We start from the raw sequence: 25296 nt of genomic DNA, 5'->3' as shown, positions 1-25296 counted from the left end.
CACAACTGAGGGGGGTTACTGGCATCTAGTGGGTAGAGAATAGGGATGCTCTTAAACATCCTACAATGCACAGGACAGCTCCCACAACAAAGAATTATCTGGTCTGAAATGTCAATAGTACCAAAGTTGAAAACCCTGATTCGGATGGAGATGTGACCCACAAGGTGGGATTCCAGGGCCACCGTCTGTAGCTTCCATGCCCATAATTCAGTGCCCTGGAGTGTCTGAGAAAACAGTGAGCTCGGCTGGAATGGGGAGCTCTGAGACCAGACTGTGGAGCTCAGCACCTAACACTGGGAATAAGGAAGCTCAGAGAGGGAGCTGAGCTTCTTCGTGCAGGAAATGGAACTGACACAACAGGCTGAGATTGACATGCATGACTGTGACTGATGAAGGCCATCTCTGGTTAATCCTGTAGCATCTTACTGTGATTAACCATGACCTCAAGGCCCAGTCTAGTCTGTAGCCCACTAAGAGATGAGTTTCGACTGAGACAGATTGGTGTGTCCGGCTGTCACTGAGGAAGTATGACAGGCTAGCTAAGCAGCAGCAGCACAGGGACAAGAATAGCCAGTCAGACCTTGGTTTGCATCCTAGCTCTGCCACTCTCCAGCTGTGTAACCTCTCTGAGCCTCAGTTTTCTCTTCTGTAAGTTGGGAATACTAATACCTACTTACTAGGGTTAATGTAAGGCTTAGAAGTCACATAAGAATGGCCTGCCCTATGGATTTTGGACTTACCTAGCCAGCCCGCACAAGCACATAAGCCAATTCTTTGCAATAAATCTCTTAATATATATCTCCTATTGGTTCTGCCTCTTTGGTTGAACCCTGCCTGATACAACCACGCAGCACAGAGCTAGGCCCCCAAATAGAATCCATTTACTAATACTATAGTTAATTAAACTTGATCTATATCTACATCTTCATCTGTATGTATATCTAGTTATATATCCAGCTGAGACTTTGTACCTGGCGCTTCCTACTCCGTTCCAGGGAAACAACAGAGACTAAGACTGTCGTTGCCTGCACCGCCTGAGGATACTGGGCGATTATGGCTGGAGGGATCCATGTGGTGGCTACTGTGGCTGAGACTGGTTCCTCTCCACGCTGGGGGCTGATTTCTGACAATCTGACAATCTCCTCTAGGGCCGAGTGTGGTTGGAAGCTGAAACTGGGTGATAATGGGCCAGAGATGATACTCAGGTAGATACTGGCTGACCCGGACCATTCCTGAGCATCAGATTGTGGCTACTAGGCAGTCATAATCTTGACCCCAGCTTCAGCAACAATGACTGAGACCAAAGGACCAGTGCTGGTGGATGTGTTTCTGGAGCAGGATATGCATAGTTTGGTGAAAGTTGTTACCCATGGCTCAGGAGCTGAAACGTGTAACTGAAAGTGGCAAAAGACGACATTTGATGGGGCGGAACCTGCAGCCGCGGACCGTTCTTCCCGAGACCAAGAGCTCTGCCGGGCCGCTTTCCCCGTCGCGCCCGTCCCGCGCCAAAGCGCGAGAACTTCCGGTGAGTTTCCCCGGTGTCTCAGAGTGGGAGAGTCCGAAGCTGGTGAGTGCGGCGTCCTGGCCTGTTTTAACTCCTCTGCTTTCGTTGTCTGTGTGGCCCGGGCTCCCTCTTCCCGGCTCCGGATAGCGGAGTGCCCTGAAGTGGGATACCTCGCCGGGACGTACGCGTCCTGGTCTCTGGCCGGTGGTGGGACCCTGGTGGCTCTGCAGGCCTTTCTCCCTAAGAAACCGTCACCAGAGACACCGTCGCCACTACTTCCTGGGGCACCCGGGGTAACTTCGCGCTTTTTCCCCCTAACTTTAGAACTTGGGGGCCGGAGACTGTGGCCGCGTCCGACGTGGTTATGTCCGACTCTGTAATTTTGGGTAAGGTATTTGCCCAAACCATCCCTTCGTTTCTCATCTACAAAATGGATATCATGTTTTCATTAAATAAATGCTTATCAAGCATCTTTTATGTGCTCGAGGTACAAAAAGGCTCAAGTCTTACGGAGCTGACAGCTGTCTATTAAACATAGGCAAATTTGCAGCCTGATAAATGAAATGGAAAGGTACAAGGCGCCTTGAGAGTGTATCACTGGATACCTGATCTAGCACCAGGACATGGACTCAAGGAAGCTGGACTGAGGAAATGACAGTTGTGCTGAGATCAGAAAAATGATTTGAGGAATAGGGGAGGGAAGAGTTTTCTATGCAGAGCAGACTCCTGCTTGAGGGTCTAAAAGAGGCCAGTGTGGCTGATACAGAGAGCTTGCAGGGGTGGGGTGCGTGGTGTGAAACAGTCTGGAGGAGTTGCCAGGGACCAGGCAGCACAGACCTTGTAGGGTTTGTAGGTCACGGTAGGAATTCTGGTTTTCCAGGAGCCACATGAGAAGCCACTCAGATGACATTAAGTGTGGGTGGTGACATGCTTAGATTGGCACTTCAAAAAGTTCATTCTGGCTGTTGGATGGAGAGCGGATTGGAGGGGCAGGCACTCTTTGGGTGAGGGACAGGTAACTTGGAGTAAGGATGCGGTAGAGAGAAGCAGATGGATGTGACTTTCTGCATTCCAGGGCATTTTCTCTGTGCCAGGCCATGTGCCAGCTGCTGACGATACAGTGAGGAGAATTATGGGCTGGTGGAATTGGAATAAAGGAATGTCATTATGAAGGAGGAGCACACAGATGCCCCAAGGGAAAATGGCTAATTGATGAACAATTATTCTGAATGCAATAGCTCTTAATTTAGCAAGTATTTATTAAGTACCTTCTGAATTCAGGGTTAGGAATAAGAAGGTGATGATGCAAATTAGTTAGCAGTGGCTTTCAGACTTTTGACTGTGACCTACAGTAACAAATGCATTTTACCTTATGACCAAAAGTACATACAAACACAAAAAAACTTCAGAAAACAGTTATTATCTTTGTTACTCATGATGCACTCTGATTTTTTTTTTAATTCTGTTCCTTTCATTTAAAAAAAAATTAATGTTGGTTGAAACTCTACATTGCTTTCTTGACCCATTAATGAGTTGTGATTTGCAGTTTGAGAAAAAAGTGCTGATTCAGAGTGAGAGTCCTTTGTAGTGGTTTTGGGTTAAGATGATAAAATATGCCCTTAACATTTTTGGAAACTGGTTGGTCTTCCTTTCCTCCCAGTTTAGTTTTAACATAAGAGTAAGAAAAACGGGCAGCTGGTTCTTCTGTTTGTGAAATTTGGGGGTCTTGTTTGTATATCTGGCTGGGTTAGAAGTGCCTAGAGGGCAGTGACTGTCCTACTCTGTGGATGTTTCACAGATTATTGTTTCAGGCAAAGATCCTGGCATAGTGCAGGCGCTCGGTGATTACTTGCTGAATTGAATAGGTAAGTATCTTGGGACTAGAAGGTTAGATAATTGTTTGGATTAAATTAGTTCATGTTGAAACCATTCCTTATAAATACCACCCAGTCAGTATCTGCCTGCATACATGTTTTATCAGTATGGCCTCATGGATAGTTCAGAGGTGGCTAAAATAAGTGTTCTAAGCTCTTTCTCTTCTAAATACTGATCTTGGGCCAGCCACGCCACCTGAATCCATTCTGGGCAAGTGGTCCAGAGTTTCTGCTGACTGTGCACCCTTTGGGAAGTTGTTTAACTCCTTGGACATTAGGGTTTTTATGTGTAAAATGGGAAGAGGAGGTTTGTGGCTGAAAAGCTCTCCACTTCCCAAACCTTTTGTGAATTTTAGATACTGAGCACTCACTTTCTACCTTTTGTCCATATCTGGGCCTTCCTTGTGGCTTATGAGAAATTGGGTATATCCTTCTCAAGTCCTTGGGACTCTTTAGCAATCGAGTTTAGGCAGAGGTGTAGTGTAAGACAATTTAGGCACAGTTATAGTTTCAAATAGACCACCCAGGCTTTCCCCACCTTCAGCCTCTGTTGTGTGTGTGTGTGTGTGTGTGTGTGTGTGTGTGTGTGTGTGAGAGAGAGAGAGAGAGAGAGAGAGAGAGAGAGAGAGAGAGAGAGAGAGAGAGATGTGAGAGCAGATCCTGAGTGGACAGTGGGAAGAATACTGGCCTGGAGGACAGGGTACCTAAGTTCTAATTTGTGAGACCTTGAGCATGTCACTTCTCCTTGATGTCTTTCTAGCTGTGAAGTGAGTGTTCTCGCTCATTAAAACACAAAATCCTCTTTCTCTGTGAGTCTTATTTTCCTCATTGGTAAAACTGATTAAGGTTTGTGGTGAAGATTAAAGGAGATAATTATGTCAAGGGTCTGATTCAATCTGGCACATGGAGAATCCTCAGCAAATGATGAACTCTGATTTCTTTCTTTTTTCAGTTCTGTAAGACAAGAAGGGTTGTTCTTTTGGTCACATACCACTGGTCTCATGGCTGCCATGCAGATGGATCCTGAGCTTGCCAAGCGCCTCTTCTTTGAAGGGGCCACCGTGGTCATCCTGAATATGCCCAAGGGGACAGAGTTTGGCATCGACTACAACTCCTGGGAGGTGGGGCCCAAGTTCCGGGGCGTGAAGATGATCCCACCAGGCATCCACTTCCTCCACTATAGCTCTGTGGACAAGGCCAATCCCAGGGAGGTGGGGCCTCGTATGGGCTTTTTCCTTAGCCTGCAGCAGCGGGGGCTGATGGTCCTGCGCTGGAATGCAATTCGAGAAGAGGTAGACCTGTCCCCAGCCCCAGAGGCTGAGGTGGAGGCCATGAGGGCCAACCTCCAGGAGCTGGACCAATTCCTGGGACCTTACCCATATGCCACACTCAAGAAGTGGATCTCACTCACCAACTTCATCAGTGAGGCCACAATGGAGAAGCTGCAGCCTGAGAGCCGGCAGATCTGTGCCTTCTCAGAGGTGCTTCCTGTGCTGTCCATGAAGCACACTAAGGACCGGATAAAGCAGAATCTACCTCGCTGCGGCACTGAGTGCAAAAGCTACCAGGAGGGCCTGGCCCGGCTGCCAGAGATGAAGCCCAGAGCCGGCACGGAGATCCGCTTCTCAGAGCTGCCCACACAGACATACCCGGCAGGTGCCACGCCAGCAGAGATAACCAGGCACAGCATGGACTTGAGTTATGCCTTGGAGACTGTGCTCAGCAAGCAATTCCCCAGCAGCCCCCAGGATGTGCTCGGTGAGGAGGGACGAGACTCTTTGGGAGTGGGCCAGGGGAAAAGTGTATGGTAGAGGGCTTTAGAGTAAGGGCTGCATCTTGGACTATCTAGTCCAGTGGTTCCTAAACTTGGCTAAGGAAGCAGTCTCACCCAGTCCCCCTGGGGACTGATTCAAGAGATCTGGAGTGGAGCAATACCTGTCTGTCTGTCTGTCTGTCTATATAGTAAGCAAGCACCATAGGTGAACCTGATGCAGCCAATCCTGTGTTTGGGAGCCACTGATGTGGCCCAGCCCCTCATTTTACAGATTGAGGTTCACAGATGGAAAGGATTTGGCCAACTATGTGGTTGAAATGAGACCAGAGCCCAGGGCTCTGGGTTCCCATCTGCCTCCTCAGTTCGCTCCTGATTCTCTCAAGGTGTTGGTCTCTCCACGGCTTAGACCAGGATGGCGATTTAAAAAAAAAAAATTTTTTTTAATGTTTATTTATTTTTGAGACAGAGAGAGATAGAGTGTGAGTGGGGAAGGGGCAGAGAGAGGGGGAGACACAGAATCTGAAGGAGGCTCCAGGCTCCAAGCTGTCAGCACAGAGCCCGACGTGGGGCTTGAACTCACGAACTGTGAGATCATGACCTGAGCCGAAGCCGGGCACCCAACCGACTGAGCCACCTAGGGGCCCCCAGGATGGCGATTTTTAAAAAATTTTTATTGCTTTTCTCCCTTAGTGCAAAAATAATATATGGTCATCAGAGAAGCAAAACAAAAATTCACTCCCAATTCCCACCATCTAGAAATAACCTTTTTTACATTTTGGTGTATTAACTTTTTGTCTTTTATATATGTATGTATCTATGTGCAGTATTTCATTTGAGTCTCTGTATATTTCTATGAATTTCCTTTTAGTTTTTTTTTTCTTCTACTTAATTATATGTGTTTGTGTGTATATATGATTTTTTACAAAAACAAGATTACAGTATATTATTTTGTTATTTTATAATCTGCTTTAATATAAACATTTTTCTATGTCATTGAAACAGTCCCTCTAATGTGGCTGCTTATGTGCCATAGTTATTGAACTAACCCTCTGTTGATGGACCTTTAAGATGTCCCTATTTTCTCTATTGTGTCATCTAGTGAACATCCTTGTGTGTACTTAGACATACATTTAGGGTTGAAATTGTTCAAAAAAGTTTCTTTAACGGTTATTTTTGAGAGAGAGAGAGAGAGAGAGCGAGTGAGCATGAGTGGGGAAGAGGCAGAGAGAGAGGGAGACACAGAATCCGAAGCAGTCTCCAGGCTCCGAGCTGTCAGCAGAGCCCAACACGGGGCTCAAACTCACGAACCATGAGCCAAAGTCGGATTCACAACTGACTGAGCCACCCAGGCGCCCCCAGGGCTGAAATTGTTGATCAGAGGGAGCATGTTGCCAGCTGGGGTGAGGCTGTTGTGTATCACCTCTGAAATGGCAATTTAGCAAAGACTGCATGGTTGGAGAACGATGTCTTGTTTCAATTTATATTTCTTTGATTGCTAGTGACAACAAACATTTGTCACACCTTTAACAGCTATTTATATTTTTTCTTTTACAAATTGTCCAGGTATTTGCCTATTTTTCTGTTGGAAGAGCAATGAGAAATTTGAATATAGGGTCCTCTATATCATTGGCTCGCTGATGAAAGGGCATGTTTTAATGGGTGCATCTTAATGCATTACACAGTATTATCGTTTAGTAAGTAACAGTTGAAATTCTGGCTTAGAAATGAACAGAAATCCTGTTTTCTACCTCTTAAACATTTTAGTTCTTCACAGTAATCTTGTGAAGGGTCTGTTGCAGGGATAACTATATCTTCCTGACAGCTCCTTGAAATTATTTCTGATCTCATAATTTAATTTTAGACTAGGCCAGAAATGCATGAATTCAAGTAAGTGCCCTAAATTCAGAGAATAAGCTCCTATTTCCACAACTAACCAGGTAAAGCCAACTGTAGAAGCAAATCATTAACCTCAATCGTACAAAGAAAATTTGTGTCTTGAAAATATCAGTCAACATCTAATATCTGGACCAGGCAGCTAGTCAAACTTAGTTCCACAAGCCTAGGAATAGGGTACTAGTTTTTCAGGGCTCTGGAGGGAACAGAGATCAAACAGCATGCATTTAAAGAGGTACTTGGTGTTGAGTGCATCTGTTCTTTGTATGGCCCACATGTAGGTATGACACCACAGAAGCCCTCATTAAATTTGAAGCCAGAGAGAATGTCTCTCATCAGCAACAGTATATCTTGGCAACGAGAGACCCAGTTGCTTGCCCAAGGACAGTGGCTTCTGGATCATCAGGTCTCTTTGTTTGAGACAGGCATCTGGTGGAAATGTGGGAATAATAATAACCGATATTTCTTGAGTGCTCCTTTGTGCCAGGCATTATTCTAAATGCTTTACATGTACTATACTGATTCATTTAATCTTCACCACAGCCCTCAATTAAGGAAATTGAGGTATAAACAGATTGAGTAACTTGCCCAAGGTCAGACAGCTGTGAAGGGTAGAGCTGAGATTTGAACTTAGGTAGTTTGGTTCCAGAGCTGGTGCTATTTAGCCACAAAGCTGTTCATAGAGATCCAATTACAGAGCCCTGTGGGTAAGCAAATGCAAGTGATTTTGGCTGGCAGGCTAAGCCTGGAACAAATACTCACGAATTTTCCTCTTCTGGGGGGCTCTGGAACTGTTGTCACCCGATAGGAAATCTGTTTTATCTTTCTGTTGTTCCCACTGGCAAGCATTGGATGTGTGACCTTGGGCAAGTCCCTTGACTTCATCTGCAAAATGAGACAAGTACCACTTTCCCTGAACACCTTCTGGAGTTGCACTGAGGATTACATGGTGTAGTACAGCATTTCCCCAGTGCTGGAACAGACCATCTGCATCAGAATCACCCGGGGAGCTTTTTCGAGCTACAGATAGTGACGCTTCATCATCTGTCCTCAACCAGGATCTCCGTGGGTGCAGCTTGGGCAGCTTCATCTTTAATCAGCTCTCCTAGTAATTCTGCTGGGCAGTCAAGTTTGGGATCTGCCTGGCATAATATGCATGAACACATTTGGTAAACTTCTTAAGTGCCAGGCATATATTAGGTGTACTTCTTTTGTAGTCTGATTTTACAAAACCACAGTTTGGTTTTTCGTGGCTTGAGTTTATAGCAGTTCAGCAAACTTTTACTGAGCATCTGCTCAGTGCAAAACCCCGCCTAGTAGGAGTGCTCTGCAGGGGTGCCAGGATACAAGGCCACCACCCATTGCTGAGGTCCAGTAGACTTGGCGGCCTTGTATAGTCAGCCGGCACTCCACCGTCTCAGGATCATTCTCTCTGTGCCTTTCAGGTGAACTCCAGTTTGCATTTGTATGCTTCCTCTTGGGGAATGTGTATGAGGCATTTGAGCACTGGAAGCGGCTCCTTAATCTCCTGTGCCGGTCCGAAGAAGCCATGGTGAAGCACCACACCCTCTACATCAACCTCATCTCCATCCTGTACCACCAGCTCGGCGAGATCCCCGCTGACTTCTTTGTGGACATTGTCTCCCAGAACAACTTCCTCACCAGCACCTTACAGGTGAGCCATCTTTTGGCTGACACCCATGGGGGTCAGAATTAAGGCTAGGATGGGTGAAAGCACCCTGGGAAGGTTACTCTTTTGTTTCAGTTACCTAACCTCGGGCTGTTTCCTGGTTCTCTCCTCTACTCAGTTGTGAGTTCCTTGATGCCAGAGACCCTCTCTCTGTACCACCATTTCCCTGACTTGCTCCTAGAGTGCCACGCAGTGGGGTACTTGGCATTTGAATAACTTCCACCTCTATGAGTTATTCAGCTCAAAACTGTAGCCATAAGTTGGTACTACCCAGTAGGACAGAGTTTTGAAGCTTGTTATTTCCAGGGAAACATCTGCAGCTCCTTAGATCTCATTTAAGCATTAAAGTAACTTTGATTTCCTGTTCAAACAAAACGTGCCAGTTTCTGCAGAGATTCTCTGACCGAAAAAGTGAAATTTGCTTTTAACTTGGCAATTAAATTTTCATTATGAGTGATAATTAGGGAAGAAGCTTCAAACAACTTACAATCTTCATCCTGTGCTATTTCCTCCCTTTGCAAATAGATTAGCTTCCTTTATGTTCTTGGGACAGCCTCTGTCACTCACATTTTGTAAGTTTCTCAAGTGTAGAAGATGCAGAAGCTGTCAATTTCCATACTTTTGTTCCCTGAGCTGCTTTTTTCTCCCTGTGTGTGATACCACTATGAGGCCCACTCCTTACAAGGTGGCTATTCACTAACCTCCCACACCCACCCAGGGTGAGAGAAGGAATGAACTTTCAGGGAATGCCTGTTGAGTATCAGGCATCATGGTTATCATGCTTCTTGGATTCCCTCATTTAATCTCTCCGAAGCCCTTCAAGGAAGGGAGGAATATTTCCTGTTTACAAATGAGAACATTGAGACTCGAAAGATTAAGTCATTTATATAAGGTCACAGAGCTGGTAAGTGGCAGAGTCGGGATTTGAAACCAGGCCTGAGTCTCGTGCTTATGCCCCTAGGTACTGCATATGACGTAGATCCCCCCAGTAAGGATTCTTGATTGACATTAGTGGAAATACCACCAGGGGCTTGTTTCTCAGGTAGTGGACACTTTTCGAGAAAAAAACATACTGTTGGAAGAATCCCTGTGAGCAGGCAGCTGACAAAACTCTGGCGGTTGGAAGACTTGTGTAGACCATGGGGACAAGTTGGTCAGCTGATGGTTTGAGCCTGGCGTATTCTACTTCAGAAGAGTTCTAAAACTGCTCTTTTACTGGCTATTAATATAACAGAGGAATTAAATCCCTTCATCTTTCCTCCTAAGGGGAAATTCCGCCCCCCCCCCCACCAAAGTTACTGGGTTGTGTGAGCCAGTAACTGATGAGGGGTGAGAGGGGGCATCCGCTTGCTAACTTGCCTCTGGCAGTGGCCCATGGGAATGACGTGCTACCCTTGTGATGTGCGTTAATGCTGTCACACAAACATAGGAGGGCCACACTGTGTCATTGGCTGTCCTGACCATTGTCAGCACAACCGACAGCTGAGCTCTAATTACTGACGCTGTGTTGCCAACAATGATTTATGAAGCAGAGAGGACCCAGATGGGTTGCTAGATGCCCAAGTGGAGTGTGCAAAGCTGATGGAAGAATTCTGTCTTTGGACTTTTCACCAAGAACATTTGATGTTCATTTTTTAGAAAAATCCAGGACAGGTGCCTTTAAAAAAATATATCAACACATATTTTTGAGCATCCTGCCTTTATATACAACACTCTGCTGAAGCTGTTGAGGGTTACATATATTAGTTAGTCAGGGTTCCTGCCCTTGAGGGATTTATTCATTGATTTAGCAGGTATTTGCTGAGCATGTGCTATATTCAAGGCCCTGTTGTAGAACTGGGAATAGAACTTTGAACAAGACAGAGTCCCTGATGTGGGAAAGTAAACAAATGAATTGACTCAAGTCCCTCCAGACAGCATTGTTTAGAAGGCTGTCATGCCCTAGTACCATTTTCCTGAGGCAGGCCTTGAGACCTGTGTGGTCTCATCTAGACTGCATCAGTCTGTCAGCTCCCACGCCAACCCCGGTCAGTCCACCCATGTCTCATGCTGCATCCTGAGTTGCTTCTCTGACATGCGGACATAATCCTACTTCTCTGCATCTCCTTGTTTCCTAGAAAGTTCAAAGCCCAAGCATAGGTCACAAGGCCCATTCTGATCTGGCTCCTGACCTGTTCTCCAGCTTCTCCTTCCTCTCCCTACTTCCCCCATGTCAACTCTAGCAATAGTGGTCTCCCTGCACATTCCCACGTATGCCATGCTATTTCAGGCCTTTTTTTTTTTCCCCCGATGGCACAAAACACATAACATGAGATCTACCCTTTTAAGACATTTTTAAGTTTACAGTACAGTATTGGTAACTATAAGCACAGCAGATCTCTAGAACTTTTTCATTTGGCACGACTGAAACTTTATGCCCATGTTTCATGCCTTCTTAACTGAACATGATTTTTGTTCTACCCGATGTGGACTTGTTCATCCTACAAGATGCCCTCAAGGCGTTTCTCTGTGAAGCCATCCCTGATCTCTCTCCTTTACATATTATTAGCCTACTTTGGACGTGTTGCTATTATATTGCACAGGCCGTGCATGCTGAAATGTGTACGTTGTCTGCCTGACTTCCCCACTAAGCTGTGAACTTTTATCCAAAGCCTGTTTGTTGTTCATCTGGTTATTTTCAACACCTAGTCAAGGCCTAGCATTTCTCTCACTTTGTGTAATTGGATGTTTTTAGATGGATGGAATGCATCAATCATGTGGTAGTGTAAATAGATGCCTCTAATATGATGGGTATAAACAGTGCAGTGAGATCAAAGGACAGTATAAGCATCATAAAGGAATTGGTTGATTAAGACTGGAGTTGCAATATGAGGAGGTAGAGGATCAGCAGTGGCTGTGAAAGGAGGCATTTAACCATGTGTTGGAAGGATGAGTGAGATTTCAACAGGCACACTGTAGAAAAGGATATTATAGTACCTTTTTTTTTTTTTTTAATTTTTAACGTTTACTTATTTTTGAGACAGAGAGAGACAGAGCATGAATGGGGGAGGGTCAGAGAGAGAGGGAGACACAGAATCCGAAACAGGCTCCAGGCTCTGAGCAGTCAGCACAGAGCCCAACGTGGGGCTCAAGCCCACGAACCATGAGATCATGACCTGAGCTGAAGTCGGACGCTTAACCGACTGAGCCACCCAGGCGCCCCCCTCCCCTTTTTTTTTTTTTAAATGGAGAGTTAACATTGGTACCATCTTGGCAGTGAGAATCCAGTCCCCCCACACAGACGCACTCACTCAGGGTGTGTATGAGTGAATGAATCAGTCCATGAAAGCCTTCCTCAGCCAGCCGCCTGCTCTGCCCCCAGGTAGTCAAGTAAGTGGAACTGGCTTTCTTACTTAGGAACTTAAATGCTACTACCCACGGAGAGGGACTGGTGTTTGTATGTGTAAGCACTTAAAGGCTGCCACATTAGCTGGTATAAAATTAGCCACGTAATGGCCTCTGTCATTAGAGGCCCTTTTGAATAGACGCCACTGATTTTTATAAATCCCATGGATTTAGGTTGAATAAAAATTATTTGTTTTACAAAAATAGATACAGTTTTTTTCTTTTATTAAAAGCAACTTGAGTCACCATAATTTGTTTAAAACCAATGAAAGGATAATCTGAATTTAATAGTGTGTTAGAAAGTGAGTTATGTACAAAATAAGGATTCTCGTTGCTGATTGCATAGCATTTGGGCATATAGTCACGTAACCTGTTTTTTAAAATACTTTTAGTCACAGTAGGCCACCTATGCTTTCCAGCTTCATTTCTTGCCAATATTCTAAATGCCAGTGTCCATCTTTAACTCTTGATGGAAAACACTGGCTCTGACAATGATGTCTATAGTATTTTTATCACAGCACCAGCCATGATCAATTTCATCTACCTGCTCTTACACCTCCTGCCACCAGCTATCCCTTTGTCACATTTATTGTGTGCATTATCTCATTTAGCCTTCACAACAATGTTCAGAGTTAAGTGTATAATTTCACTTTATGGTGAGGAAACGGGATCAGAGAGGTCACATCATCTTGCCCAAGATCACCAGAGCTAGTGGATAGCAAGGCTGCGTTTTGATTCTGAAGCCTGTGGTGGGTTCCCATTTATTAGCCCCAGATGAAACATCCCAAAGTCTTTAAAGTGACGTCAGAAGACATGATTCCTGCTGCTTTTTACTCCTGGTAATCATTGTGAAATGATAGTTTTGCTTTTAAGACCACTTTCTTCTTCTGCAGGTGGAAAGAGAATGTTCTACCTCTGGCTAGTTTCATTCTAAGTTGAATAATCATTTGGGAATTGAAAAATTAGGAAATTTCATCTTTTTTGTCTGTCCAAAAAATAGGATAAGATAGTGACTCAGCTACCCACCTTGATATTTTGAATTTCTCAAGGTGACCTGACTGAACTCAATTTATTTAACTTGGGTTTAAAAGGAGGCTCTCACATTTCTGATTAAAGTTATTTACAATTTTAGAATATATAGACTTAATGATGAAAATATGAATACCTTTTTCTATATTTAAAGAAAAATACCCAAGGGCTGTGCTTTTATTGTATTTTATTTTATTTTTGTTGGGGTTTGCTTTTAGTTTTAGATAAATGCAGTTTTTTGTCTAGTGTTATTATCCTTTTTCAGAAATATTTTTGAAATATCCAGGATTAATCTTCCGATATTAAGATGATTCATTTCTCAGTGATGTTAAGTGTTTATTTGATTTCACTTTAATTAAAGTAAAACAAATAGATCATTATTAAATGTTCTGAAGAAACCATAAAATTAATCTAAAAACAAGAGAATCAAGGTAAATTCTTACTTGAAAACTAGGTACTGTCTATACATCTCCTTTTCTGAATCATGGGTTTTTTAAATATTAAGTTTGTTAACTACATGGGCAAAAATAGACCATTGGATGCCAGGGGCTTGGGTAGGGGGAGGGTTTGACCACTAAAGAGCAGCACAAGGGAGTTTCTTGGAGTGACAAGACTATTCAGTATTCTGATTATGATGGTGTGTGGGCCTCAGACTCGTAACACTGAATACCGAAAGAGAAAAACTAATACCTTGATTATATTATACAGTGGTTGCATGGGTGTACACATTTGTCAAAACTAATTGAACACTTAAAATGGGTGAATTTAGTTGTATGTAAATTATACCTCAGTAAAGTTGCTTTTTAAAAAAAGTCCCTGGCTCCCCATAGGGCAGTGCTGAAAATACTACTAATATATTAAGTCTGTGTCAAGACAAAAAGAAGGTCTCGGTAGGGAGAAAGGATTGAGGTTTCTCTACTTGGACTGGATTTCGCTCAACATTTATTAACTTGCTCAGTGTTTATCACCATTCTCATCTGTACAGTGGGAATAACAATTTCCTGGCCTCCTACCTCCCAGGTTTGTAGTGTCCAGGCTTGTAAAGATTAAATTGACAAGTTCTTTAAAAAGGACAAAGCACTTTTTAAATTAGAAGCCTTATTTTTCAGACAGAAGCCTTCTCTTATACCTGCCTCTGGTTGATTTTACTCCCCGGCATCGTTTGAGAGATGGTTGAGAAGGATGAATGATGAGTATGAGCCCAGCCTGTTTGGACCTGTCCCTCTTGGCCATTGCCAAATGCAGGGCAGCCCCTGCATCTCATTCATATCTGTTCAGTGAACATCCTGTGGGCCCTAACTCTATGCCAGGCCCTGGGCGATACGCTATGTGGAACACATTGAGAATAAAGACTCATCCTCTACCCATAAGGAGCACAGATCACTGTGATACAAGCACAGTGTGAGAAATGCTATAAGGAAGGCTCAGGCCCAGTGTGAGGGGAACAGAAGCTGGAGCAGTTCATTTCAGCTTGGGCTTTTATAAGAGGCATGTCACAAGGAGGTAGCTTGTGAGCTGGTGGCATTCAGGGGCCACCTCCTTCCCAGGATGAGTCCTTTATGTTGTGCAGCACCATCACATAATTATTGAGCAATTAGTTGGTACCAAGGACTGCAAAAGTGAACCAAAAATGGATTTTCATAGAACCTGTGGTCTTCATTTTTTTGCTTTTTAAACACCGTTACGTCAGACTCCGTGCCAGGAGTGTGGTATGCAGTAGCCGAGAGTCACTGCTTTGGAGTGGCTCCTTGTCTCTTGGGAGAGCTCAACAGCAAATGGACTGTTACCTAACTGAAATTGAGGCTATGTTCGTGGTAACCCTGGGCCCTGGAGGAGCATAAAGGAGCACCTGTTCCATCCTTGGTCTGGGAAGACATACTAAAGGAGGTGATGTCTGAGCTGGACCTGAGTCACTAGTGGAAATTAGTAGGTGAAGAAGGTGAAAGTTGGGGTGGAAGGGTAGTCTGAGCAGAGGAGAAAGCATGTGTGTGTAGAGAGGCACAGAAGAGGCAATAGAGCATGTTTGGCAGCTGCTCAATGTGGCTGGAGAGGCAGGGCTGTGTGGAGAGGGGTACAGTTTACTGTGTAAGAAGAGGAACAGGAAGAGGCTTTAGCAAATTCAGCCAGCAGCCTCCCCAGGACCTTGGGGCACACCCAAGGGTATGCAGGGCCTCCAGAGCTAATGCTGCTTGAAATGAGGCTTCTCTGCTTCCCGTACAGGGGCCCCTCCCCAGAGTTCAGCCGGGCTCCACGTTCAGCACTCCAGGGCAAGCTCCATTAGCTGCCTATAGACAGGCGGCCGGTTTCCCTGCTGCCCTCCCACCACCAAGCTCACACAACCCCTCTAATTAGTTATTGATCTGTTTTGTTGTGGCTTTGCTTCCCGCTCCTGTATTTAGTCGATTCCCAAGTTAATGAAACCAAATTCTGTAACCCCCACGCATGCTTCTGCACATACTCCCCTCCGCCCCAACCTCAGTCACTTCTGTCCTTGCTACCACTCCAACAAAATGGATCCAAACAGAGACCGCTAAAATGAGCTTCACTCCTGCTAATAGGCAGTGGAGAAGCAGGTGTCCCTGGAATCAGATGTAGAGTACACCTGTTAATTTTATCAGGTCAAGGCTCCTGGAGATGAGATTCCTTCCATGGTGGAATGTGGGCTGGCCACAGCACTAGACTGATGTGGAACAAAGAGCTTCTCCCACCTTCATGCTCCTGTGTCTGTAGGGTAGTCTGGAAAAAACTACCCTTTCCCTTCTGCACGGTTTTTATCCAGTCATTTAACTCCTCTTTGCCTCCATTTCCATAAAATAGGCATTCTGGTGTGTCTTTCCAGGGCATTGTGAGGATCCGTTGGGATATTCTGAAACTTCTTTGAAAACAGTAAAATAATATGAGAAAGAGTAATGAGTTTGCTGTTACTCTTAGAAGTAATTGGGATCCAGGAAAATCACATGTAGAGAAAATTACTGTTCTGCCCCCTACCCATGGTTATATCAGATGAAACCGAATTAAAAAGAACATCAAAACAAGGGATTAATATCCAGAATATATAAAGAACTACAGTAACTCAACAATAACAAAAACCTGACTAAAACTGGACAAAGGACTTAAGTAGACATTTCTCCAAAGAAGACATACAGATGGCCAGTACATCTACATGAAAAGGTGCTTAACATCACTGCCCATTAGGGAAATGCAGATCAAGACCGCAGTGAGATACCACTTCATACCCATTACGGTGGCTATTACTAAAAAATAATGGGGGCACTTGGGTGGCTCAGTCGGTTGAGTGTCTGACTTGGGCTCAGGTCATGATCTCACAGCTCATGAGTTCGAGCCCCGCGTCGGGCTCTGTGCTGACAGCTCAGAACCTGGAGCCTGCTTCAGATTCTGTGTCTCGCTCTCTCTCTCTCTGCCCCTCTCCCACTCTGTCTCTCTTTCAAAATAAATAAAATTTTTTTTAATAAATAAGAAAAAATAACAGATCTTGGCAATGACGTGAAGAAATTAGAACCCTTGTTCATTGCTAATGGTAATGTGAACCGGTGCAGCCCCTGTAGAAAACATATGGTGGTTCCTCAAAACATTAAGCAGAATTACCTCATGATCCAGAAATTCCACTTCTAGGTTTATACCCCCCAAAATTAAAAGCAGGGACTCCTGTCATGTCACAGTAGCATTATTTATAATAGCCAGAAAGTAGAAACAACCCACATGGTCATTGACAGGTGAATGGGAAACATAATGTATATGCATACAATGGAGTATCAGCCTTATAAAGGGAGAAAATTCGGATGCGTGCTACAACATGAATGAACTTTGAGGACATTTCATGCTAAGTGAAATAAGCCAGGCACAAGAGGACAAGTACTGTATGATTCCACTTGTACAGGGTACCTAGAGCAGACAAGTTCATGGAGACAGAAGGCAAAGGGTGACTTCCAGGGGCTGGGGGAGGGGCAATGCGGAGTTAGTGTTTAATGGGTACAGAGTATCATTTGGGGGGGGATGAACAAATTCTGAAGATGGATGGTGGTGATGGTTATATAGCAATGTGAACGTAGTTAATGCCACTAAATTGTACACTTAAAAATGGTCAAAATGGTAAATATCACGTGTATTAGTTTTTCAAACGATAATGTAAAAACTGGTTAAATTGGTAGCTTTTGTGTTACGTGTGTGTTACCACAGTTTCAAGAGAAGAACCTCAAAGACAACTTTCAAAGGGAATAGAAACCTCAGTCTGGCAGCCTGTGGCCCATGTAGATTAGAGCAGCGGTTCCACCTCGTTGGCATAGGGCCTGTGACTTTATGGGACACAGGGGCTTGCTTATAAGCCCTCCAAGCCTTTCTTGATACCAGCTGGTGTAGTTATTGTCCAGGTGCCCAGGAGAGCACCTCAGGGGACCAGGCCTGGGTGATGGCCCCACTGGCCTTACTCTCAATGGGGCATCTCTGCCCAAGATAGTAATTTTCCATTCTAGTCCTGCCCCAGCTTCTCAGCTGGGTTTGGACCTTCTTTCTTGGTTTGGGGGGAGCACAGCAGGTGGCCTGGGCCTGTGCCAGCAGCAGCTGATCCACCCGCCCCAGAGAGCTGAACACCATGAGGAAATTTCCACAGCTTTCTCGGCCCCCACTGTGTTCTCAGGAGTGACTTATCCTCTGTTCTCTGTAGGTTTTCTTTTCCTCCGCCTGCAGCGTTGCCGTGGATGCCACCCTGAGGCAGAAAGCTGAAAAGTTCCAAGCTCACCTGACCAAGAAGTTTCGGTGGGACTTTGAGGCAGAGCCAGAGGACTGTGCCCCAGTGGTGGTGGAGCTCCCCGAGGGTGTGGAGACTGGCTAACGGGGAATACTGTCAGCCAGGGGAGGCCCCTTCCCACACAGCTGCAGTCCTGGCCTCTCCATTCATCCCTTCCTACCGGGACCTGTAGGGGTAGTGGCCCCACCAGGTTCTGCAAAGTTAGAGCCAGAATTCCCTCTTTTACCAGTAAATAAGTTTCTTCAGTACCATAGAGGCTATGTGCATCCTGAGGGCACATTCATGGGCTCCCATCAGCCTGGCCATGGGACTAACCTAACTGAATTCTAAATGGGCTCTTATAGAAGCTCTCGGGAGAGACCTGCCTCAGCAGCACCCTACTTCATTCTGAATGAGAAGAATGTGAGCCAAAAACCCAAGAGAACTGATAGCTCCTTCCACAGGATGGTTAGAAAACGAGACACCCTGGACTGCACAGGGTCTGAGATATCCGTTGGTGACTTTAAAAGTTAACTAGAAGTTCCTAGGGAAATGAGCTAGAATTTCTGTCTGTCCCTTGTTGAATGGGAACACGTCACAGAAAACACAGGCCTGTGACCACTCAGGAGCTCCAGATTGGGAAGGGGGAACCCAGAAGACAGGTGGGTTGAGTCTGACGAGTGGTCAGCTTTTGCTTTCTCCATCAACATCCCTTCCTCCTGTCCAGAGGTCCCAGTGGGTAATCATCCAAGACTGTTGTGGCCCCTGACCTCAGGGGCCTTGCTGATGCCACGTTCCTCTCTTCCATTCCACTCTGAGGCCTCAGTCCCAGAAGTGGGACTTGGCAGCCCCTCTGTACATCCCCATTCCTCACCAGAGCCACCATGACTATTTCTGATGACCTGGAGATTCAACAACAAAGAGGAAGGTTCTTGCTCAGAATAGGCTTCTTTGGCCCTGCTGAAGTTCTCTGTCTGTGTTCAGAGTTCTGGAGATGACCTGACCCACCTGGATCTTCCCAGTCCTGCTGTGGAGCTGTCAGCCACAGGAGTAATGATGCTCCCATTCCCTTGGAGTCCTGAGGGTGTACCCACATACATGGGTCCTGCCACCCTGACCTCAAACCGTTGTACTACGATCAGAATCCCTGCGCCATTCTTTTCCAAGGCTGCGGCTCATACCAGGTTTCTGAATGAAAATCCGTGCTGGTTAAGACTTTTGGTTCCATTTGTTTCCTTGGAGATGTTTTTCCAAGAGCATAACATACATTAAAGTCTTTGAGTTGAGATTAAATCCCCTTGTGTGAGTCTCTCTTGCAGTTAATTTGCCCAGTTCTCAGCTGCCAGGCCACTGTCCATAGACCCACATCTCCCTACTGAGCACCAGGAGACTCTGCCCAACATCTTCAGTCTCTGGAGGAGGCAAGCAGCCAGCTTTGCCTGCTGTGACCAGTGGGGCTTCCGAGATAGGCATACCTGAAAGGATCGAGGCCCTGTAGCTTTATAATAACCAGAAGTTCCTCCTTGTGTGAATTTGCTATTCTCTTCCACCCAAAGCCCACTCATCAGAACTACCTGGGGAGCTTGTTAAAAGTACGCATTCCAAAGGAATGAATTACTAGTCCATGCTACAACATGGATGAACCTTGAAAACATTGTGCTGAATGAACAGAGCCAGACAAAGGCCACCCATTACATGACTGCATTCATATGAGTTGTCCAGGATAGATCCACAGAGAGAGAAGTTAGTGGTTGCCAGGCACTGGGAGAGTGGGGAAGGGGGTTGACTGCCAATAGCTCCGGGGTTTCTTAGGTGATAGAAAGGTTCTGGAATTAGCGAGTGGTGATGGCTGTACCACCTTATGAATATACCCAAAAAAACCCCACTGGAAGTGCACACCTAAAAATGGTGAATTTTATGCCATGTAAATTATATCTCAATAATAACTTTTTAAAGTACATATTTCCAAGTCCCACCCCACAGGGATTCAGAGGCTGTGAATCTGGATATGGCCTGGGTCCTGTGGCACACTCAGTTTTGAGTAACTACCCAGAAGTAACAGCATTGCAATTTAGTACTTAGAGTTCCATTGGGACAGAATTTGTGTCCTCCTGGCATTGTCAGAGCAGCGTCTGGAAGTTGGGTCATGTGACTATGTTCTTCAAGCTGTTGGTCTGCTATCTACACAGACCCACTACCCCCTACAACCCACACAAACAGGGATTAAGAAAAAGTAACCACTATTTGCTAAGTGTTCTGTTAGTTCACTTAATCCTCACAAAAATATGGGCTAGGTGCTACTATTATCCTCATTTTACTGTAAGAAAATGGGCTCAGAGAACTTCGGTCATTCTGCCGGCGTCCCACAGCTAGTAAGGATTGAGCACAAGAGTCAAGCCCGAGCCCCTTGGTGGCCAGAGCCCACACTCAGCTGCTGTGTTCACTGCTGTGATGTACTCTCTCCCTGCCCTTGCAGGTCTAGGACAGCCTTCCCTTCTCCCTGCTTCCCGGATCTAGGCCTGGCCCTGTTGCCAGCCAGCTGTGTGAAGTCGGACAAGTCACTTCCTTGGGCCTCGGTCTACTTACATGTAAAGTAAGAGAGTTTGCTTAGATATGGGGTTTCTGATGTAGATTCTCCAGGCTCCCTCAAGAATTTAAAAGTGGACCATTGTGTTATTTTAAATGTTTTCAAAAGGGAAACTACATTTGCACAGGATAATGTGTCCGGACTGACAAAAAACCAATAGGTCTCTTGTTTGGGGCCGGAGTGACATCGACTCTGTCTCCTGCTGGTCCCAGCTGGCAGTCCTCTATGTGTCTTTGATGAATAAAAAATGTGAAAACAAATTAATTATTACTTAATACTTGCAATATTTCTGGAAGGCAGAAACCTTGCAAATGGAGAGCCAGTGGCCTTGCTGATCTGTAAGCTCCTTCCACTTCTAACACATCTAAAAGTGAAGCTGTTGGCAGGACCTGGCCTGATTTCCAAATCCCCTCAAATGCAGGCCTCCTGAGGCCTGGCTCTTATTTGCAAGGCTGCTTTATCCTATTAACAGAATCAGCAGAGGTAGCAAGTCTCCAACCACTCCCGCTGTCCCCACGACAACCCTCGCTGATCTGAGCCCATCCGTCTAATTTGTCACTGCTTGAGCAGTGGGGGAGTTCCCCGCCGCTGACTGCCTCTCACCATCGATAATTACTTTCCCAACGTCATCCCCTTGTAAATATTATTTAATATTCTCAGGGCACCGTGACATGTCAGTTTCTCCAACTAATCAGACTCTGGCTTGGCCAAAATGCCCTGCTGCAACGGGGGCTGGAAATGCACGGTGAATGTCTGGGCAAAGCCGTCACTGAGTCACATCCCCGTGACATCCACCAGATCCAAAGCAGAATGGAGTGGGACGCTCACCTGAGCTACCTGCTGATAACTGGGGGTGGTGTGGTCCTGTGATTCCGCAGGTCCGCTCCTCTCCTCGGTCCCCAATAGACCAGGGCACCTCTATGCCTCAGAGTCCCATACATCTGGCCCAGGCAGGCTTTGTTTTCACTAGAACATTCTACCTATGGAGTATCCAGGGTCTCCTTGCTGGCTCATGCTGGCTCATGCTGGCTCATTCTCCCCCAACGCTGGGCTCCTGCCCTGAACTGGCCTCCCTGCTGAGATGGGGGCTGGGGGTGATGAGAGCCAGAAATAGTGTCGGCTGTCCCTGCTGGGGGGAGGGGTGTGTCCCCAACCTGCCAGGCCTTCTGTCCTGCATCCTCAATCTGGTGCTCACTGGGATAACAGGGTTATCTCCAGGTTTCTCTGGAGAACAGGAATCTTGGGAGTTATTGGTTAAAATGCTTGGTGGGAGGAAGGTAGGAGAAGTAGGGGGCTTCTCAGATGGCCTGTGTGAAAGAAACTCCACAGGTCTTTCCTCCTTGGTTCTTTGTCTATCTTCTCCCCTCCCCAGATTTCTCTATTTTTCCTGTGTCGCCTCCAGACATTTTTACCTGGCTCAGGTCAGGACTCTACTTCTAAAGGGATCCTGACAGATAGGTTACATTTTGGGGAGAGGGAGCTCTTACGTGAGAAGCAGTTGGAGAAACATGTGGGGCCTCACCCATGAGCAGAGAGGCTGGGGGAGCTATCTTGACAGAGGAGGTCTCTGCGCCCTTCAGAGTGCAGAGCTGGGAACCATGGGAGAAGTTACAGGGAGGCTGCCGTGGGCTCTGTTCCTTCTTCATCCAAACAGTACTTTCTGAGTGCCTGCCCCGGTGAGCTTACGCTCATTTGGAGGGGAGGGGCAGACAACAAGCATAAGAAGTAGGTTACAGAGATTGTTAGTTGTAAGAAATGCTCTGGCAAAAACTAGAGCAGGATAAGGGACATTGAGAGTGCTGGGAGGGTAAGAGGAGATGTTGCAATTTAAATGGGGTGACATTTGAGCACAGATTTGAAGGTGAGCAAGGAGCCATGTGGGCATCTATGGGAAGAGCGTTCCAGGCAGAATGAACAGGGAATGCAAAAGCCCTGGAGCAGGAGCATGCCTGGTGGGTTACGGGAACACCGGGGGTCAATATGGTGAGAGCACAGGGAATAGCTGGAGAGGAAATCTGGGCAGCCACAAGGGATCAAATTGTCCAGGGCTTACGGGCTGTAAGCATTTCACTCAGTGAAATGGGGACCCATTAGAGGGTTTTTAGCAGAAGAGTGACGTGGTCTGACTTTTGTTTTAACAGGATCACAAGCTGCTGCGTTGGCCGCAGACTGCCAGGGGAGAGGGGTGGGAGTGGGGACAGCGGTAAGGAAGCTAGAGTGGTAACCCAGGTGACAGAGGGTACTGACTTGGGCCAGATTGCTGTCAGGTGTACATATTGGACTGCATTCCTGCCTCAGATGAAGGATGCACTGGAGGCCTTTCGAGGGCTCTTCTAGCCTGATAAGCCCTTACTTCGCTGCAGTCTCAGAATCTAGGCACAATACTGACTCGTGGGGTCCCCATCCCCACACAAATGCCCTCTCTCCTGTCCCATCAGGGATCTGTCAGCCCTTCCCATTCCCATATGTCTGTGGTATATCTGGGCCGGTGGGGCATGAGGAAGGATTGGGGGGAGGGGGCAGCTGCCACAGGAATTCTGAGCCAGGGGGTGGAGGCAGGGGACTGGAAATGGCTCTGTTGAGAAGCAGTGAATCAGGGGGTGTGATAGGCTGTGGTGGCTCTGCGTCCCACCCCCCTCCACCGTGGGTGTTCTTGCTGCCAGTGGGCAGTGAGGAGGGTCTGCTTGCTGTTAGGGTTCTCTTGTGGCTAACAGAGAACCGGGGGTGTGTGCAGCCGCAGTTGGTACTGATTTGTCCTGCTCAAGAATCACCCCTGCACCCACTCCCACCCGCAGCATTTCCGTGGGCTTCATGATTAATATGACCTAGCGTGTGGTGGGGGCCTCCTCCCAGCTGCTGGGCACTGAGCTGGGTCCTTGCCTTATTCGGGCGGAGCACCAACTCTTCAAGGAAGTCCTTATTCCTCATCGTGCAGACGAGGAAACCAAGGCATCGAGAGGTGAGGCTCAGGCCAGCGAGTCTCAGAGCCAGAATTCCAGCCCACCTGTATAAATGCAGCAGTGTTGGCCACCTCCAAGCACTCCGCAGGAAAGACAGTTACATCATCTGTGAGAGTTACCCGTGGATCCAAGGTTGCCAGCCCGACAACTTACTGGCCCCTCGGTTCGCAACAGCTGCCTCATGTTTCCACGCAGAATTTCTGTGTCATATCTGGCCCGTGGGCACACTGGATCGACCCGGCTCCAGGGAGGTGGAGAGGAGCAACATCTGGTCCAGAAGGAGGCTGCTTCTGCCCCTTACAGACCACTGGGGCCGCTGAGGGGCTGCTTAGTCCGGGGTGCACCTGAGCCTGAGAGCGGAGGCCCCTCTCACTCGGTCCTACCAGAGTTGCAGTGGAATCTGCAAAAGACATTTGCTTTAGAGAAAGATGCTGCCAGATGTGGGGCCTCTGAGAGGCTGGTTTCATGCCCAGGCATCTGCGCAGGTATTTTCCCCTGCTATCCCCTCTGTGGATCAATAAACTGTTTAATTTGGAGCCTAGCAGCCTGAAGGTAGAGAGTGGGATGTGAGAGGTTGGGGGGTCTTCGTGGTACATTTCGAATGAAGAAACCTACACCATTAGGCATTTCCCTTTTGGAAAGTGTTTATGTCCTCTGCTCATTTTCTGTCGGATCTTCTTTTTTTAAAACATATGCATTTATCTTATCGTAATGTATCTAAATGTTAGAAATATTTCCCCCCGATTTGCCTTTCGATTTTATGTTTTGAACTGTACGCTTTACTCTTTTGTATGTCAAATACGTCAAGCTTGTTCTTTTTGATTTGATTTTTCCCACTGCTTTAATGCTTAAAAGTCTATTCATCCATCAGGATGAAGTATATATGGGCCCATATTTTGTTCTAGTTTTTCCCAGTGTTATGCTTTTTTATTTTGTATTTTGCAACAGTCAAAACCGTGTTTCCTCAGCCCCACTTAATCTATCCCCACTCCTACGTTTCGTGATTCACGTCTACTCTGATTTTTCCTGTCCAGATTTGAAGTCCTAACGCCCTGACTCACGCCTCCACCCTTGTCCTTTCCTCAGCCACCAAGGGCTTCTCGCAAGCCTTCCTGACCCCCTCATGGCATTTACAGCCAGAGCCGCATACATAGCTGGCCCTTGCTATCACAGTCTGGTGATGTGCGGTAGTTTCTTGTGGCTTTTCAGGGCTACAATCATCTGTTCATGATTCTGTGACGCCTTGCTCCAAGCATGGGGCTAAGTGCGTAAATGGTCCCTCTCTGAGAAGGCTCTGTCCCTGCACTTAAAGGGGCCCCTAGAATGGCCAGTAGATTGTACAACTCATTTCTATTCACCTCTCTTCTAGCGTCAAGCCTCCTTTGCTTTGAGGAAAACTTTATATTCTGTCATCCTTGGGAGGAGTGCCAATTACAGTAATTCAGCCATCCTTCCATCTGCAGGAATAGACACAACTTTAGCTAGGCCACTTGGCCTAGCATCCCTGGGATGCTTCTCATAGGCACAGAAGGGTGCCTTCTATTTTTGGAGTTCTGGAGTAGAGGACTCTCAGTTGGACCTAATAGGGCTTATTATACCCAAAAGCCCTTGCACCAGAAATGAGGATGAGGCCAACACAGAAGGAAGCTAAGCTGAGAGATAAGAAAGAGCTGATAACATCACCGGAGCACCTGGATCAATCCCTACCTGTAGCACACAATCCTCAGGCTTCCTCCTTCACGAGCAAATACAATACCTTTTTATTGACTAATTTTATTTGATTGTGGTAAGAACCTTTAACATGAGATCTACCCTCTTAACAAATTTTTAAGTGCACAAAACAGTATTGTTGACTGT

The 25296-nt window shown here is 46.2% G+C and overlaps 1 protein-coding gene across 3 annotated transcripts; it reads left to right on the top strand.

Moving 5' to 3' along the window:
* The first annotated feature begins 1511 nt into the window (after positions 1–1511).
* On the top strand, positions 1512–19185 carry AAR2 (AAR2 splicing factor). 3 transcript variants are annotated; one of them, XM_030309682.1, is made up of 4 exons: positions 1512–1567; positions 4331–5136; positions 8491–8720; positions 17830–19185. In XM_030309682.1, the coding sequence occupies exons 2-4, from the start codon at positions 4380–4382 to the stop codon at positions 17995–17997; spliced, it is 1155 nt and encodes a 384-aa protein (XP_030165542.1). In that variant the 5' UTR covers positions 1512–1567; positions 4331–4379; the 3' UTR covers positions 17998–19185. The 3 variants fall into 3 exon arrangements, with proteins under 3 accessions (XP_030165542.1, XP_030165544.1, XP_030165543.1); XM_030309684.1 differs by lacking the exon at positions 1512–1567 and adding an exon at positions 1692–1890; XM_030309683.1 differs by lacking the exon at positions 1512–1567 and adding an exon at positions 2359–3369.
* Positions 19186–25296: the final 6111 nt, after the last annotated feature.

Source organism: Lynx canadensis, chromosome A3 (genome assembly GCF_007474595.2).
Source record: "Lynx canadensis isolate LIC74 chromosome A3, mLynCan4.pri.v2, whole genome shotgun sequence".
In the NCBI taxonomy this organism is placed as follows: Eukaryota; Metazoa; Chordata; class Mammalia; order Carnivora; family Felidae; genus Lynx; species Lynx canadensis.
Note: the sequence above shows the minus strand (reverse complement) of the source record. Positions and strands in the feature narration are given on the sequence as shown.